Source organism: Marmota flaviventris, chromosome 10 (genome assembly GCF_047511675.1).
Source record: "Marmota flaviventris isolate mMarFla1 chromosome 10, mMarFla1.hap1, whole genome shotgun sequence".
NCBI lineage: Eukaryota > Metazoa > Chordata > Mammalia > Rodentia > Sciuridae > Marmota > Marmota flaviventris.
Window position 1 is genome coordinate 76,091,368 of NC_092507.1, and position 18,412 is coordinate 76,109,779.

An 18,412-nucleotide genomic window follows, 5' to 3' on the forward strand; every position below is an offset into this window, starting at 1 on the left:
TTTTTCCAACATATGAGCTAAGAGTAAAATGCTGGTGCTGGAATTGAGCATTATATTCTCCAGGCAGAGGAAACGGACATTTATTGGATGATATTGCTCCTTTCTTCGTACTAATGACATTAGGAAAGCTCTTAGAGTAATATAATTTGAACATATTATTTCTGTGTTTCAGGTCATGCAGGACAAGATAATCTGCCTTCCGAAAAGAGTGCAGCCTGCTCAGAACCACACTTCCGTTTCGAATGTGTCTCAAGCCGTTGCCAGTACCACCCCACTGCCTCCACCTAAACCATCTCCCGGGAATCCTGCCACTGTGGAAATGAAAGGACTGAAGACAGACTTGGACCTGCAACAGTACAGTTTCATAAACCAGATGTGTTATGAGCGAGCCCTCCACTGGTACGCCAAGTATTTCCCTTACCTTGTGCTCATCCATACCCTGGTCTTCATGCTCTGCAGCAACTTTTGGTTCAAATTCCCTGGCTCCAGCTCCAAAATAGAACATTTCATCTCCATCCTGGGGAAGTGTTTTGACTCTCCCTGGACCACACGGGCTTTATCTGAAGTGTCTGGGGAGGACTCTGAGGAAAAGGACAACAGGAAGAACAATATGAACAGGTCCAACACCACCCAGTCTGGCCCGGAAGGCAGCCTGGTCAACTCTCAGTCTCTAAAATCAATCCCTGAGAAGTTTGTGGTTGACAAATCTACTGCAGGGGCTCTGGATAAAAAGGAAGGTGAGCAAGCAAAGGCCTTATTTGAGAAGGTGAAGAAGTTCAGGCTGCATGTGGAAGAAGGTGATATATTATATGCCATGTATGTTCGCCAGACTGTACTGAAGGTTATCAAGTTCCTAATCATCATTGCATATAATAGCGCTCTGGTTTCCAAAGTCCAGTTTACAGTGGACTGTAATGTTGACATTCAGGACATGACTGGATATAAAAACTTCTCTTGCAATCATACCATGGCACACTTGTTCTCAAAACTCTCCTTTTGCTACCTATGCTTTGTAAGTATCTATGGATTGACGTGCCTTTACACCTTATACTGGCTGTTCTACCGTTCCCTAAGGGAATACTCTTTTGAGTATGTCCGCCAGGAGACTGGAATTGATGATATTCCAGATGTGAAAAATGATTTTGCTTTTATGCTTCATATGATAGATCAGTATGACCCTCTCTATTCCAAGAGATTTGCAGTGTTCCTGTCCGAAGTCAGTGAAAACAAATTGAAGCAGCTGAACTTAAATAACGAGTGGACTCCTGACAAACTGAGGCAGAAGCTGCAGACAAATGCCCATAATCGACTGGAATTGCCTCTTATCATGCTTTCTGGCCTTCCGGACACTGTTTTTGAAATCACAGAGTTGCAGTCTCTAAAACTTGAAATTATTAAGAATGTAATGATCCCAGCCACCATTGCACAGCTAGACAATCTCCAAGAGCTCTCTCTTCACCAGTGTTCTGTCAAAATCCACAGCGCAGCACTCTCTTTCCTGAAGGAAAACCTCAAGGTTTTGAGCGTCAAGTTTGATGACATGAGGGAGCTGCCCCCGTGGATGTATGGACTCCGGAATCTGGAAGAGCTCTACCTGGTTGGCTCTCTAAGTCATGACATATCCAAAAATATTACCCTTGAGTCTCTGCGGGATCTCAAAAGCCTTAAAATCCTCTCTATCAAAAGTAACGTCTCCAAAATCCCTCAGGCAGTGGTGGATGTTTCCAGCCATCTCCAAAAGATGTGCATCCATAATGACGGCACCAAGCTGGTCATGCTCAACAACTTAAAGAAGATGACCAATCTTACAGAGCTGGAACTGGTCCACTGTGACCTGGAGCGCATTCCCCATGCCGTGTTCAGCCTGCTCAGCCTCCAGGAACTGGACCTGAAAGAAAACAACCTGAAATCTATAGAAGAAATTGTGAGCTTCCAGCACCTGAGAAAGCTGACAGTGCTGAAACTGTGGCATAACAGCATCACCTACATCCCCGAGCATATAAAGAAGCTCACCAGCCTGGAACGACTGTCCTTCAGTCACAATAAAATAGAGGTGCTGCCTTCCCACCTCTTCCTATGCAACAAAATCCGATACTTGGACTTATCCTACAATGACATTCGATTTATCCCACCTGAAGTTGGAGTTCTACAAAGTTTACAGTATTTTTCCATCACTTGTAACAAAGTGGAAAGCCTTCCAGATGAACTCTACTTCTGCAAGAAACTTAAAACTCTGAAGATTGGGAAAAACAGCCTGTCTGTACTCTCACCAAAAATTGGAAATTTACTGTTTCTTTCCTACTTAGACGTCAAAGGCAATCACTTTGAGATCCTCCCTCCAGAACTCGGTGACTGCCGGGCTCTGAAGAGAGCTGGTTTGGTTGTGGAAGATGCTCTGTTTGAAACTCTGCCTTCTGACGTCCGGGAGCAAATGAAAGCTGAATAACTTATTTTTCATCAGAGTTTGACTGAAACACGCTTCTACCAAATACAGTATAAGTAATTAGGTAGTCTTAATGCCTTTCCTATTTTATTTTATTTTTTTTTCTTTTTCACAACGAAACAAAATGTACACAAAGAGTAAGGAGTATGTATTTTTTAATAAAAATTTAATTGTATTTTTTCAATATTAATACTTTAAAGTTTTATTTGTCTTGGAACCTAATGTATCTATTATTGTTTTCTACTGACAGAAACAGATGGTTCCGTCTGTTTTTTTGGTTTTGTTTTATTTTTTTCAGTTCATTCTTGTAAAAGGGAGGGAAATATAAATTGCATGCACTTTGGCATATTTTAAATGGATGAAGATATCTTGCCAATGTCATTTTTAGCCCATTTGCACCAGTACCGGGTCCCTGTTTTTGTTTTCATCATGTCTACACCAAGGAATCTATGCTTGTTAGTTTATTTTTAATAACAGCTGTCTTCTCCATTGGCCAAGCCTTTCATTCTACAGAAAACTTTTCTCTGAAGTATAAATTCACTGAAGTCCTTTGTCAGGGTATTAGTTTTAAAATTTGCCCCTAAATTGTATTATTTCATATACCGACAGTGACAATTATCCTTAGACAAGGATTTTGTAAGTTCATAAAGAAAGCAATCCTTACTGGTTGGCATGCTTGAATTGGTGATTTATAATTCAACTGATTTGTGTTTTTACCAACCTTTTTTTAAAAAAAACATTTTAAAACTAAATACAAAAGCACCTCCATGCTGTAATTTCAACATTGCTATGCAGTACTGGTGAAGAGCCCTAGAGAAATTAGATTTATTTTAACATCCTAATAGATAATTAAATTTAAAAATCATAGACTTAGAGAAGCCTGTTTTTTGAGTAATTTAATCATCTTTGATATCTTGATAAGCAGATGCATCAGATGGAAAAAAAAAAAGCACTAAAGCACTCTGTTGAAGAGCTGGTATATTCCATTCAGCTCTCCTTTCCTCTAGGCACTGTGGCAGGGGTAAGCTATTCAAATCCTGCCTGTTTCACCAAATAATCCACTTCTATATATATGAATACATATGTATATTTATTGATTTCCCACAAGCCTGCTAGTGGTACAGCACAGAAACTCTGTCTGCTCTCTGGCTTTAAATACATATCTCATCTAAAATGGTTCTGTTAACTTTTTTTTTTAGAAGTGTGAATAAAGTGCTAAGTGGTGTCACTTAGCAAGAAGTTTTGCCTGACGATCAGCAGAGCTTTTATTTACCTTTGTACTTAAAATCCAACATAATATGGGGATTTGGGCTAAATATTTCCCTGGCTGACCCGATAAAGCTTTGTAACTTAATAACAAAAGAAAGTAGGAAGATGGTTTGGGATTTTAAAATGCTGTTTTTAAAAATGGCTCCTTGATCCTGGTGAATTTGCCCGATTCTACTTTGCGCTGTGTACAAGAGGCAGCTATGGTGACTGCTGGGCAGACACGTGTACCTCGGTTGTGTTTTAAACATTCAGATACATCAGGGGGTGGAGGATTAAAGGGAAAAATGCATTTTACTTGTTTAATAATCCAGTAACAGAGACCAAGAGCTTCACATTTTCTGTTCTGTGTTGAAGTTTCAGAATGTGATTTTTGTGGAGCTGATTTATTTAGACCTGAAGTTAAAATAATGATGTTTTAGAATAGTAACGTGGTGTAGTTCTTATATGATAAAATATTCAATTCCAGAATATTGGGATCCCAAATATGAACACTGTATTGTATTTAGAAACATAGTCCTGTTTGTTTTAAACAAGGAGTTTGTTGGCAGATTGTCCATGGTTGAGCATGACTGAAATACCCTGTTGAAAAGTAAGCTTAGACACTGATGGCAGAACACTTGTGTGCACTGTTTTTCTTGATTGACATGTATGGTTATTATCTCTATCACCCTTCAAAAGGGATCTATTCAGGTTAAAATTATATTTATGCTGAACTAGTAATAACTAGCAACCTCATATGGATTCCTCAGTGAAATAAGTCACTAATAATTGGCTTTTGTCACTTGCTCAAAATTCCAAAGAATTTGATTTGTTTTCTTAAAGATTTTGCAAGCTGATTCCCAACTTAAGTTGTAAATAACGCTCAGAAGATCAGCATAGGTCCACAACTTTTATGTTTTAACTAAAGGGAAATTCATAGATCTTTCTATTAGATTTTATAAAAATCAAAAATCTAAATTTTCTGACTCTGGCCCTTTTAATATTATAAGATTCTATTCACATTCTTAGGTAAAAGCATTCAATTACTTACTATTTAGCCTTTAAATGGGAAACTCAGGTAAATGAACTGCTGACTTTTTCTAAAGTTCTTTAACTGATCAACTCAGTGGACAGAAGTATTTACCTAATCACTTTCTGTGTTTTCCAAGTGCTCTTGCTAAAAAGGACAACTAGCTATCTTTCTCTGGCCTCAATAGAATTCGCGAGTAACTGCTGTGTAAATATTTAAAAAAAAAAAAAAAAAAAAAGCATTTTACATATTATCAACTTCAGTGGCTGCTTGAATCTCATGCTGGGTAAGCTTTTTTTGGTGAGTTTTATTGTTGAAATGCAGAGTAGAAATAATTGTTTGATGGTGGTCTGGTTGGAAAAAAATGCATCCCAGTGGAACCCCCCTCAGAACACCGTGCCTCAGAAAGCTATTCTATCTTCTTCTTATGTGTTGGGTTTGTTTTGCTTTTGATGCAGCATTTTTAATGTCCTGGTTTTTGATACAGTAGAATCTGTTATTTACAGTGATAAAATTTTCTTAGTGCTCACCTCTCTTTCCCTGTCACTGTATTTTCCAGCTATTTTAATGACTCCTAACAGTTTACGAGGTATCTTGTGTGGCAGGCACTGCTTTCTCAGAAAAGCTGGGAAGAGATGCCTGTTGCAAGTATGTACTCATTTCTAGGCGCCTCCTTACCTGTATCTCAAACCTGTTTGTAGAAGGGTCTTAACAACGTGAGTCTTCCTTGGGTTACTTGGAATAAAGAAGTCCAAGTTCTTACAATACACTATTTTATGATTTCTGATGTTAAAAAAAGAAAAAAACAAAATCTTTATCTCTTAAGATGTCTCCTAGTAGGGTTTTACTGTTGTTTATATTCTACTATAAGTGAAGTCCATTCTTAAAGTAATTTATTTTACTCTCTAATTTAATTTTATACCAAATACCTGATTAGTCATCATGATATATTTATTTAAACAATAAGCATTTATGATCCATCATTATGAACACTGTCAGCAGTATTTAGTAGTGAACAGATCAATGTCAACATAATTTCAGTTCATTTTTCAAGCATAAATTAAGATTCAGTTAACATTCTCCTTTGAATCCTGAATGTGATAATGCTCTTCAAATATTTCACCTTTGGGGTAGGATCTCAATAAATTTGGATAGGGTTAACCTCAAGTTAGCAAAACAAATGAACAAAACAGCATAATTAGGGGGGAATAGACTGCCTAAAGGGTCTATACAATTTTCTCTCTTTTCTTATCTACTTAGAAACATGGTAAGAGAACTTGGGTGGCCTTGATCAGAACATGACTTGCTGTAAATTTTTCAGATCAGGTCCCACTACCATGCTTCTGACACTTTCCTGCCTTCCAAATTAGTATCCACTCTTGTTCTGTCTTCTCAGAGTCATTCATTGATGAAGATGGCATACTTGCATTCATTTTGGAGAGACAGGAAGATCTACCCATGTCACACGAAATTTTTTTTTAATCAGAAGAATTTGACATGGGGTATCTAACTTTGGACAATTTGATTTCTTGGCCATGTCAAGTAACAGGCTCTGTGCATGGATTTTAATGTTGTTCGAATTTGCCTCCTTCTGAATACTTCTCTCCCACCTTACTTTGCTTCTTTAGTGCGTATTTTTATTGGGGTTGAAACTCCATGCCTTATGTGCCACTCATCTCCTGTCTATAAGTGTTCAGATTGTGTCAACTACTGGCAAAACTTCTAAGACTGTCAAGAAAAAGGCTTGAAAGTTGACTTGTCATAATACAAATTCATGATAAAATGTCTTAGTGTTATTTGGCTATGTAGTACATAGGAACAGAAAATAACTTAAATAAAGTCATTTTTGTAAGTTAACACTGAGATTAGTCCCTTGCTCATTTTTATAAGTCATGTTTATCTTTTGCATTTCTTAAACTATTATTACTAAGTCTCCCTGTGCTCTGCCGGAAATGGGCTGCATGCATTCTTTCACTTGGTATTGAGCTAGTTTCTGTAATTGTGACTAATTATTTCCTTCCTTAATTCACTGTACTGCATCTACCTAAGCTGCCCCTGGAGTTCCATTTGGGTAATTAGCGCCTTAATATATAATCTGGAGTGCAATTGTTGGGCATTTGCCTGACCAAATTGTACAATGGCTGTCCAGCCCAGCTTTCAGTAAATACTTTTACGGTAATGATGGTGGTTATTTAAAGGAATCAGAGTGGTTCTGCACATCTAGGAGGCCTCGCTAATTAACCACAGTCACTCTAGGCTTATGGAAACCTTGAACAAGAAAAAATTTATGTATCACTTATGCATAAGAGAATTGTGACTGGTAACTTTCTTCTGTATAGCATTTATTTTTCTGATAGTCAACTCTTTGGAGAAGGATGACTGAGATGAGGAAGGATAGTGAATGTGATGGGATGTACCATGTGAATATGTGTATCAGACCCTTAGAAGAGATTAGATGAAACTGGAGAACTTTGGGGGACAAGCTGGGAATATAGTAGATTCGAGAGAGCTGGTGATTTCAGTTCATTGTGTACACAATGCATATAGACTTATTTTTTCAGTCCTTTAAGGAATTAATTTCATTTCAACTCATTACATTGAGACATATACCATTTTTTAAAAATTATTTGGTTCAGTTTTTTTGTTTTTTTTATTTTTGAGGGGTACCAGGGATTGATCTCAGGGGCACTTGACCACTGAGCCACATCCCCAGCCCTATTTTGTATTTTATTTAGAGACATGGTCTCATTGAGTTGTTTAGCACCTTGCTTTTGCTGAGGCTGGCTCTGAACTTGAAATCATCCTGCCTCAGCCTCCAAAGCCACAGGGATTATAGGTGTGTGCCACCACGCCCAGCTTAACCAGTTCTTATTACAAGTCTCAGGTAATATGTGTTGAAAAACATGACAGAAAAGAAGTAACCTGTAAGCTTTGCATCTTATATTTCTTCCATAATTATTCTATTACATAAAAAATCCCAGAAGTGATTCTGATAAAAAAAAATTATAACATTTCCTCACTTTGAATTGTGAAAGTTCTTGGAATTCCACCTAATATCATAGACAACATGTGATAATTTTGTTAAAATCATACTCTAAATAACATTTGGGTAGCTTTGAATATCTTTATTGGGCTGATTTAGTCCAAGCATAATTAAGACTAATGCAAAAACATGAAGATGTATTCACTGTGCATTTGAGGAATAAATGTTGAGAAGTTTGTGAAACAGTTGATGAGTTCCACTTGTGCCTATTGAGTGGTTTGTATAAATTATATTTCTTAGTGATTTAGATTTCTTTATGAAAAATACTTCACAGAATAGCCAATCCCAATGAAAACCTGAAAGACTGTACACACAATGATCTCCAAAAGGAAACCAATTTTTGTTTCACAGGGGCAGGACTTTTCTGTAAGCCTTTCTAACAGGAAGTCAGTTTGTTCAAAATTAGAAGGATTTTTTTTTTCTTCACTCTCCCCAGGTTCTAGCCTCTGGAAGCATGACTCATAACCTTTCCTGGTAGTTATACTTGTGAGCCTTAACACTATGAGCAGGCTAACATCAAGAAACAAAGACAGGATGTTGACAGCCTTTACTTTAGTGAGGAAATATTTTAAATGAATTCATTCTGTAAAACTGAGAACTACAGATTTGGCGTCAGTCAAAACAATTCAATCTAAACATTTAGCCACATCAATATTTTGTTAGGTCCAGGTTACCACTCAAAGAAACTGAATTTATGTCAATTGGGAAATATGAACAGTGCTGAAGGGATTAAATACCTGATTTATATTAATAACATGTTTTATGTGGGGCAGGGAGAGTAGAGCTGTGACTTGAGTAGCAGGCCACCTCCTGATACTTAATGTGCTTTCCAAAATTTAGGGTGATTTGTTCAAATTCTACCAACATACGACAATCAAATCTCAAGTATAGTAAACCAGCTAGAAAATTATTATCACACAACTTTCTTTAACTCAGAAACTGCTAATAACTACTGAGTGCTTTAATTATAAATCTCATCAAAAAGTTGCATCAAGGGCTGGGGATATAGCTCAGTTGGTAGAGTGCTTGCCTTGCATGCACAAGGCAATGGGTTCATTCCTCAGAACCAAAAAAAAAAAAAAAAAAAAAAGCTGCATCAAGGGATGGGAATATAGCTCAGTAATACAGCACTTGCTTAGTGTGTGCAAGGCCCTGGGTTCATTCCTCAGCTTGCAATAAATAAAGTGTCCATTAGCTTTACCTACCTTAAAAAAAAAAAATCAAAACCATCTGAAATTTCATTCCAAAACCTTATCATAAAAACTGGTAACATTATTGATAGCCCTAACCATCTAACCATCACTATGGTGAAATATTGTAAGACATAAATATTGTATTCTTTTTTAAAATTCGTTTTAAAATGTTTAGAATCATATGTTTTATGTATACAAGGAGGGAAGAGGGAAAAGAACATAATAAAATCTATCCAGCACTCTACAAATGCTTTAAGTAGGCTCAACAATAAAGGAGTCACATTTATTGTATTCACATTCTTTGATTAGACAAGGGCACAGAAAATACTACATATTCATTGATTCATCCCTTCTATCTTCGGCTCCACCAAAATCCAGTGTAGGGCTCTACTTGTATTAAAACTCCTGAGATTTTTTTTTTCTAAAGTGTTTTAAGACTTACCTAGAATTGCTTGCAACTTTTTAAATCTGCCTCATTGCCTAGTAAACTTACTGTTTGTCTTACAATGATTTTAGGGCCTAGCACATCTACCCTCTCAGAGTTGAAGCTCGGTAAGTAGAAAAACCAAGACTTACATTGCCGAATCAATCAAGAGGCCTGGATGAAGCTGCAGAGGGCTTCAGAACATGAAGGTCCATCACCCACTTAAAACTCACCCGTGAGTCAGTTTCTCAGAGCTGCCACAACAAAGTAACACTCACTGGGTGGCATAAACAAATTTAATGTCCACAGTTCTAAATCAAGGCATCTGCATCACAATTGGTTCCTGCTGTGGGAGAATTTATCCCATCCCTTTCTCCTGCCTTCTGGAAGCTTGCTAGCCATCTTCAGTGATCCTTAGCTTGTAGCTGTACCATCCTCATCTCACCTTCATTTCTTATGGCTTTTCCTGTGTGTATGTGTGTGTGTGTGTCTGTGTCTGTGTCTATCTCTATGTCCAAATCCTTTTCATAAGGACAAGAGTCATATTGGTGACTAATGACCTCATCTTAGACCAGCAGACACCCTATTTCCAAGTAAGGTCCTAGTCACAAGTACTAGAGGTCAGAACTTCAGCATCTTTGGAGTAAAGAGAACTCAATTTGTAATACGGGGCAAGATACTTCTTCTTGATGAAGATATTAAATTCTAAGTTTATTAGAAACAGGGAAGTTGGAACCCTTGAAGATTGGTTAGTCCCAGATTTTTTCAAATCATGTTCCAAAAACTCTAACTCTCCAAAAGAGTATCTTGGGAGGACTCAGGGAGTATACAGGGCTCCTAGTTTTATATCTCTGTTCCAACTGCTGTTTCCATGTAACAGAACTTAGTGGTGTAAAGTAACTATTTTATGACACTCAGATTTTGTGGGTAGAGAATTTGGACAAAGCACAGTGAAGTCAACTCCATGATACCTGAACCTCAGCTGAAAAGACTTGATGGCTGGGGATCAGTCTCACCCGGAGGTGTCTTCATTCTCATGTCAGGCATTGGACTCTGGCTGTTGGTTGGAATCTTAACTGGAACTGTCAGCCAGCCAGGCCTCTCCATGCAACCTGGGCATTAGATGTCTTCATGGTAACCTAGCACTCTGAAGGGAGTGTCCAACAGATCGAAGGAAAACTGTCACCTTTGCTGGCCCAGCCTAAAAAGTCACATGCATTACTTCTACCATACCCTGTTGGCCAAAACAATCATAAATCTTGCTGAGCTTTGAGAAAGAGAATACGTAGAGCTGACCTTTCTGTGGGAGAAGTGCCAGTAACACATCGTAAGAAGAATATGCAGGACAGGACATATTTTTATGGCCATCTATGAAAAACATAATCTGTCACACAATCTCACAACATTGCTCCCACCATCAATGTCATAGATATGAGGATCCCTACTTTAATGTTTACTGACATCTACAGATAAGAAATATGGGATCCATTGAGGCCAACTAACACTTAAGAATTTCATATCTTTCTGCACACCCAGCAATTAGTATTAAAAAAATGGAAACTTGAAAAAGCTAGTATTTTCTTCACCCTTTTCCTTGGGCAAACTGGGAGAGGCTAGCAAAATGTAGATTGTAAAATAAATGCAAGCAATCTATCATTTCATTTTAGTGACTTGCATTTTAAAATCATCATCTTTTTGACAGGGTTTCAATTAGCACTTTCACAAATTTCATTTAATCATCAAATGCTACTCCCATTGTAATCCAAAAATCTCCTACATTGCTCAGAGATGAGTGTGTGCACACATGCATACACCCTTTTTGTGACACACACAAATTATTAAGAGGAAATGTCTCATCAGTCTTTGGGGTAAAAAGGTGGAAAGAACTGGGTGATCTCAGCTAAGCCCTGGAGCTTCCGTTCTTGTCCCAGCATAGGAGTCTGTCTGCGCAGTACCCTAGCTACCTGCCCTCTCTTGAACCTGACTTTACTGAAGATCACAAGCCCTCATAGTTGACTTCAGGAAAGGCAGGAGGAGCAGGTGCCTGAGGCTGCTGACCCCTTGCTTTGCAGCAACCTTCTCTAATGGGTCACATCCTTTCAGCTCAGAAAAAACATTTGGGGCTTGGAAAAAGTTTTCTAGGAAGCAATTACTCATGAGCAAAGGGACCAGAAAAGTCCCAGAGATGTTCTCCAGCAGACAGTTTAATGACTCGCAACCGGGCAACTTGCCCTGTTACGACAGATGTAAACTATGTCTATGTAATGCTGCATTAAGATCCGACTTCTCCCTCCAGCCTACTAGATCTGCAAACATTGAGGGGTTCCCTCACTCGAGTTTGCTCTTGCAAAGTCCACCAACATAGTTAATTCATTCAGAAACAATAACTATTTCATAGCATGTCATCCATCATAAGGTTGTCCTGCAGATGTCAGCTCAGGTCTGCACGACCCTTTAGATTCAGAGGAAACTGGTTCTAGCCTCATCCCATGCCTTCTGATAGTCCACTGCCCTCCTCAGAACTTCACAAATTCCTGGTGGGCTCTGTTTTCAGGCCAGTGACTCTGAACCTCCTATTCTACAAATGTCTTCAATTCACCAGCTTGCCATTCCATGGGACCCATTCCCATTCTGATCCTTTTCAACCCCTTCTAAGACCACTCGCCCTGGTCTTGATTCCCCCAGTATACCAGGATTTTAGAGACTAATGAAGGTTCTGAGAAAAAGCAGAGCACTGCAAGCCACTTTTAAATGTGGAAGGCCTGGGCTTGGGTTATGGCTTAGTGGTAGAGCGCTTGCTGAACATGCGTGAGGCACTGGGTTCGATCCTGGCACCACATAAAAATAAATAAATAAATAAAGGTATTGCATCCGTCTGCAACTTAAATAAATAAATAAAATGTGGAAGGTCTGCAGCCATCCCCACCTCCCTTCCCACCCTGCCCCATAGCCCAGGCGCCAACTCTGGCTTCCAGTGCAGGACAGCTGACTGGCTCTTGTGTCCTGGTCTCCCACTTCAGCTCCACTCTCTTACTGTCACTCTAAGAACTTATTAAAGGGGTTTTGTTTCAGACAGGCTCTTGCTATGTTGCACAGACTGGTCACAGACATATTGGGTCAAAAGGCCCTTCCCCAGCCCCCCTGTTGCTGGGACTATAGGGGAACATCACTGTGCCTGGCTTCAACACACTCCCATGCCATATGAGCGACTCCTTGTCTGCTCTGTAATTGTTTGATCAGTGCTTTATAAGTCCCTGCTCTGACCTACACCTCTATATCTTTTCTCCTATCTTTTCACAATTTCCCCTCTTCTTCACTCTCAATTTGCCAAATTTCCAAGTTTATTTCTGAGCCTTTTGTCCTCCTTTGCCTATACTCCAGGCCTTGGTGACCTCATTTACTTGCAGTTCTAACATCTACAGTCTTTCTACAGCAGCTTCCAGACTTCTGCCTCTGGTTAGCACCTCTTTTTCTACCTCCACCTTAACTGGATTTTCCACTTGTGCAGTCAGCTCAAGCTTAATGTGCTGAAAACAAATCTCTTCATTGCAACAGCCTCCAAAAGTGTTTCCCAGAAACTACTCATCCTTCTACCCTACACTCTTTCTCCCCTTTTCCACCATCAAACTAGCATTTCCAAGTGTAACTTTGATCTTCCTGTTCCTCTGACCATATTTTCCAGTTATGTGTTTAATACGCTCTGTGGAATTCACTCTGACTTTCCAGTTCCAGCACAAACTACTAGGTTTGACCTGTATTTCTAGCACAGGACCTAGAATCCAAAAGGAGTTCAAATCTTCACTATCCATTTACCTGATATATAACCTTTGGAAAGTTAATCTAACTCGCAAGCCTTTGTTTATATTAAAGACATCTGTAGTTCAACCTTCCTAAGAAACACTAAAATGTAATGTATCCTAATATTAATAACACCCCACAAATACTTACAATGGGTTATAAGAGCTAATCTAGATGTCTGTTCACACTAGAGCCACAAGAAAGATGGGTCCAGAGTCACCAGGCCAGAAGAAAAATTCTAGGAGGTGAACTTAAGCTGAGTCTTGACTCAGGAGACCTATAGTCAAAAATGAGAGCATGTAAGGGAAAGAGCTTGTTGGGTGGAGACAGAAGTCTGAAAGACTATGTTATGTCATTAGAGGGCTTGGGACAAGGGAAAGCTCATGAGCCACTGGGACAGATGGGTGGTAAAGATGGAAAAACATGTGAGGATCAGCTTGAAGATGCCCTGCATATGCCACCCACGCCAGAGAGTTCTTTATTTTATCCTTCTGGCAATGGGAAACCGCAGAAGGTATAAGCCCATCCTTAGTTACATTCAAAGCCAGGATAATCTTACAGAGTCTGCCTGAGACCATCCTCTCTGTTTGCAAATCCTTGTAAGAAGGAAAAGCTACCATCTGGTCTTGCAGAAAACCAAAGGCTTCAGAGAGAAGCCAAGAGTCTGCAGATTAACAACGCCCTGTGCACAGTGAGTCTCATAAACATTAATGTGTTGCTTCAACTTGTCCTTGGCATAACTAGACCTCAGGGAAACCACCCAGCAGACTCATTCTCCTTCATCCCTGGCTTGCTCTCTTCTTTCACACTCTACTTTTTTCCTGTGCCTCGTTGCCATTTTTAATTGTTCAGCTGATTGCAAGTTTGCCCTGTTTAGAGTCTGGAAAGTCATAAAGGAAACTGTTCAATAAACTTGAACTCTGAGTGTCATTCTTAGGACAACCACCTTCTGCCTCTGCCCTCTATGAACACTGGTGTGCTCGTTTTTAAAATGCCACTGACCTCAGGACACATGAGGATGCACACAGGTTTGTATCTGCCCATCCTCTTTGAAGGCCGCTCCTCGGTCAACTGCCTTGAAGTCAGGTGAAGTCAGATAGCCCAGAGCAAAAGATGTGGAGATGTGGAGGAAGTCAAGCTTGGCTGAGCCAAGTGTCCCCATCTGACCTCTTAGTCTTTTTCTGTCTCCAGAGGAAAGGTGGAGCTTTTCTGCCCACAGAACTTAATTTCCTTTTCCTATTCTTCATAATGCTGTGTTCCTATCCTACCCTCCTGGGTAACATGGAACTTAGTGTTTCTTATGGTTAGCACTCTGCAGAATCGCTTGGTTTTCAAAAGCCAAAGGCTTTCATGAACCTCTGGGGGAAATGACAAGAGAATGTAAGATAAGATCACAGGTGATCATTCTTATTAGCACCATTAATTTATTTATCCTTATTCCTTATGGTTGTGCCAGGCAAATGGTTGTTGTTTACTTGTACAAACAAAGAATGGAGTCATTCTACCTCAGCACTTAAACTCAAAATGAACTAGAAATAGCAAACCACCTCTTTACAAAACGGAGCAACAAAGGTTTAGGCACAACCTAAAAACAGTTGTTCTACACATCATGGAGTAAATCAGAGTAGAGCACAGCATGCTGTCCACAGGGTCCTTTCAGAGACGAGAGGGATGGCATACCTCTCTGTCCTCCTGTTTTATTGGGGATCCCAGGGAATTATCCAGAAAATACCATCGAGACCCACCTTTCAACTTTTGACAGACAACAGGATTCCATTAGACTTCCAAGTCCCCATTGTGCACAGTAAAGATCCAAGGCAACTCTGGGTCACTTTGGTTCACTCTGACCAGTTCTAATTGGAACTTGTTATTACAGATTTTACTGTTAGGGGGCTTTGCTCCTAATTATCATATCTCCTTGAACTCTGGAATCTGGTCTGTGTAAAGGTCACAAAACTGCCCCCCTTCAGGTAACATTTTTCTCCTTCTACTGGGTGGGGGAAGTGGGCATTCATCTCCCCACCCCCACAGAGAACAGGTTGTTTGCTGAGGAATGTAGCATATCCTATTGACTTAAGCCAGGAAGGACTTCAGGTAAAATTGCTTTTTAAAAGAAAGCTTGTGGAAGGTCAGTACAGTAGGTCTAGATTATAGAATTATCCCCTTAACCTCATGTTCCCACCATTTACATCTGTTACCTATCAATAACCGCCAGCCACATGTGGCCATTGAGCAAGTAAGAGGCATAAATTTTAATTTGATTTATTTTTTTAAAGTTTCGATTTAGATGGTAACAGAGGACCAAAGGAGGCTATATTTATCAGTGCAGCTCTATATGAGATCTGCTATGTAGTAGTAAGTAATTTTCCTAATAAGTTTTGTTTTTATTTGAAAAATGAAAAGGAGTCATGGCAAAATGTCAAAACATAGTAGAGCATATGAGTAACTAAAAACAAAGAAGGGAGCTGCAGACGCGAACGAGTAGTAGAGCATTTGCCCAACTATGTATGAAGCCCTGGGTTCAATCCCTAGCACTACAGAGAAAAGAAAAATAATTTCACTTAAGCCAGGTTAGGTGGCACATGCCTGTAATTCTAAGCCACTTGGGAGGCTGAGGCTGGAAGATGATGAATTCAAACCTAGACTGGGCGACACAGCAAGACCCCCTTCCTACCTATCCACACACCCCCACCTCCATTCTTGTCCCCTCCCCCAAATTTTGCAAATTGGAGGCAAGATAAATTGGTCACTTCTTACATGCATCCACTTTCCATGATATTCTTAGATAGCTGGCAAAAAGAAAGCATTTAAAACACTGTCATAAAATTTACCTTTGGAAATGATCCACAGAGGCAACCACCAAATAATAGCTCATCTACCCCAAGAAATAAAGATAACCATCACAGTAGGAGACTGAATAGATGGCTTTGGTGCACCATTCCCTAGGGCCTGAATGCAAATGGCCAATTAAACATGTGAAATAGTATTCCATTTCCCAGTATTCCAGGAAATTTTGATGAAAATTAGATTTCCATTTTTCTGTCAAATAAGTAAAATTTTAATTTGAAGACTGAATATTGCTGAGGATATTACTCTCTAAAATGTCTTTAGGAGAATAAATTGTAACATCCTTTCTGGAGGCCAGTTTGGCAGAATTGTTGCAAAAGACTTTAAAATGTTCAAGCTCTATTATCTAGCTTCCCATTTCTAAGAATTTGCCATTAGGAAGCAATTAGGAATTATTGTCAGGATTTATGTAAAAGGATATTCAGTCTGTATTACCCGAAACAGTGAAAAAAGAAATTAAAACAACTTAATTGTAGTTCCTAAGAGGGGATTTTTTTTAAGATAAATTCTAATATATCTACATAATGGATCATTATTAGGTAGCCATTTAATATTATGTTGTATATGAAAACTACATGGGGATAGTGTGTGTGATATGTATTTTTTAAGTGAAAAAAATTCCTATTAGAATGTAAGTTTTAGTTGCATGTTTAAGGAATTGTATGATAGGGGAAAAATATAAGGGATATTCATCAAAATGTTAATGGTGTTTATCATCCAGTCATGCAATTATGGATTGTATTTATTTTCTTCTTTATGTTTCCCTCTATTTTACAATTTTCTGCAATGAGAATCTGTGATATTTAAAGTAGAAAGGCATATTTTTAAATAGGTAATTTTTGAAAAATTTCAAAGCATTTTTTGAAATGTTAATTATGTCAATAGTGTTAAATTGCAACAGAACTAATTGAAACTAGACAACTGCCACACTACTGCTATGCTAGATAAATAACTGAAGTGGTGGCAGGCATTTGCTGGTCTAGACTTGTGGACAGTAGCACTCTCAAGGAGGCTAAGTGGCTCTGGAGTCCTTTCCAGAAACTCTTCCCTGCTGTGAGTAGCAGCAGAAGTGCTTTAATTAATCAAGATAAGTTTTCAGCCAGAGATAATCACACATATCAAAATGATTTTGCAGCCAGATATGTAGAAGCTTTGTAAATAGGTTCTTGCTAATCTTTTAACCCAGAAAAGTTTCCCAGAGCATCTGGAAAAGGACTGATGAGAGTGGCAAGGAAAGCTTTAACCCGAGGCCAAACAACCAGAAACATCAACTAATCTGAAATTCTTCAATCTTTGACTTTTAGGACAAAATGGAAAATCTCAAGAAAGCAGCTTTAAAGTGAGATTTGCTCAAACTAATCTTCAGGATAATCCTCAAGACTTTACAAACTCAGATTTATCTCTAGGCTTCTATGTCAATATTTGTCCTTCTGTCCAGTGAAAATAATTCCTAATGGTCAATCTGAGATTCCAGAGGATTGTCAGAATCAACAACACAGATTAAATTAGATTCGTATTCTCTGTTTACTATGTAGAAAGAAGTAAGAAAGGGATGGAGGGAGGGAGGAATGAGGGAGGAGGATGAGGGTACAAGGGAGGAAAGAAAAAAAGAGAGTGACTCTATGGACTGGAAAGACTAGACCCCAGAAGACACATAGGACTGCATCAGAGTTCTGGCTTCCAAAGTTCTGGCTCATCTCTGCTTAGTGTGGTCAGATGTCCAGTATTGCACCCTGCCTGGTATTTTCTTTGGAAAACAATAGCCCTGCTATCTTACAACTTCACTCCTCCTCCAGAGAGAAAGAACGTTGTCCTCCACAAATTGGGTTGGGGCTCACAAATGTTCCCATTCCTCCTCCACATGTCACTTCAGCTACACTTTATCATAGCTGACTTTGCTTCTGCACGCCCCTTCTGCTCCTCCGTGGCTAGCTATAAACTATCTAGACTGTTCTGTTCACACATTGCACTTCCAGTTGTGGACAGTTACTGGAATTGTTTATGTTTTGGCATTTGGAAATTTCCTTAACTAACAACTTCCCCTTCTCCTCCTAATTCTGGCATATATTTAGAAGGGGGTGGGGGAAGTAGTCTTTAGCTTCTAAAGTGACTTAGGTGGGTAACAGAGAATGGGCTTAGAAGCAGAGATGGAGGATAGTCAGTGGCAACAATGGGTCTCACAGATTATTTTGGTGGAATTACTGTCTTGTGACTGAGCCTGTGTGGACAAGATTGGACTGTATGTGGGTCTCAGTATATAAGGAAAAACAAGGGCAGCAGAAGAGGACTGCAAAGAAATGTAAATACATTACTTTTATGTAGATTTTCAATATTTGGACTTAGTTGATGCTGTGGGCAGAGGCAATGTAAAATGAACCAGCGATTT

General features: G+C 39.1%; 1 protein-coding gene across 2 annotated transcripts in view; it reads left to right on the top strand.

Moving 5' to 3' along the window:
• Window positions 1–6,578, top strand: part of Lrrc8c (leucine rich repeat containing 8 VRAC subunit C) — a 98,775-nt gene extending 92,197 nt beyond the window's left edge. For both annotated transcript variants that reach the window (XM_027935092.3, XM_027935093.3), the window contains one exon: window positions 173–6,578. In XM_027935092.3, coding sequence (XP_027790893.1) covers window positions 173–2,446 — 2,274 coding nt within the window. In that variant the 3' untranslated portion in view covers window positions 2,447–6,578. The remainder of the gene's footprint in view (window positions 1–172) is intronic.
• The last annotated feature ends 11,834 nt before the right edge of the window (window positions 6,579–18,412 follow it).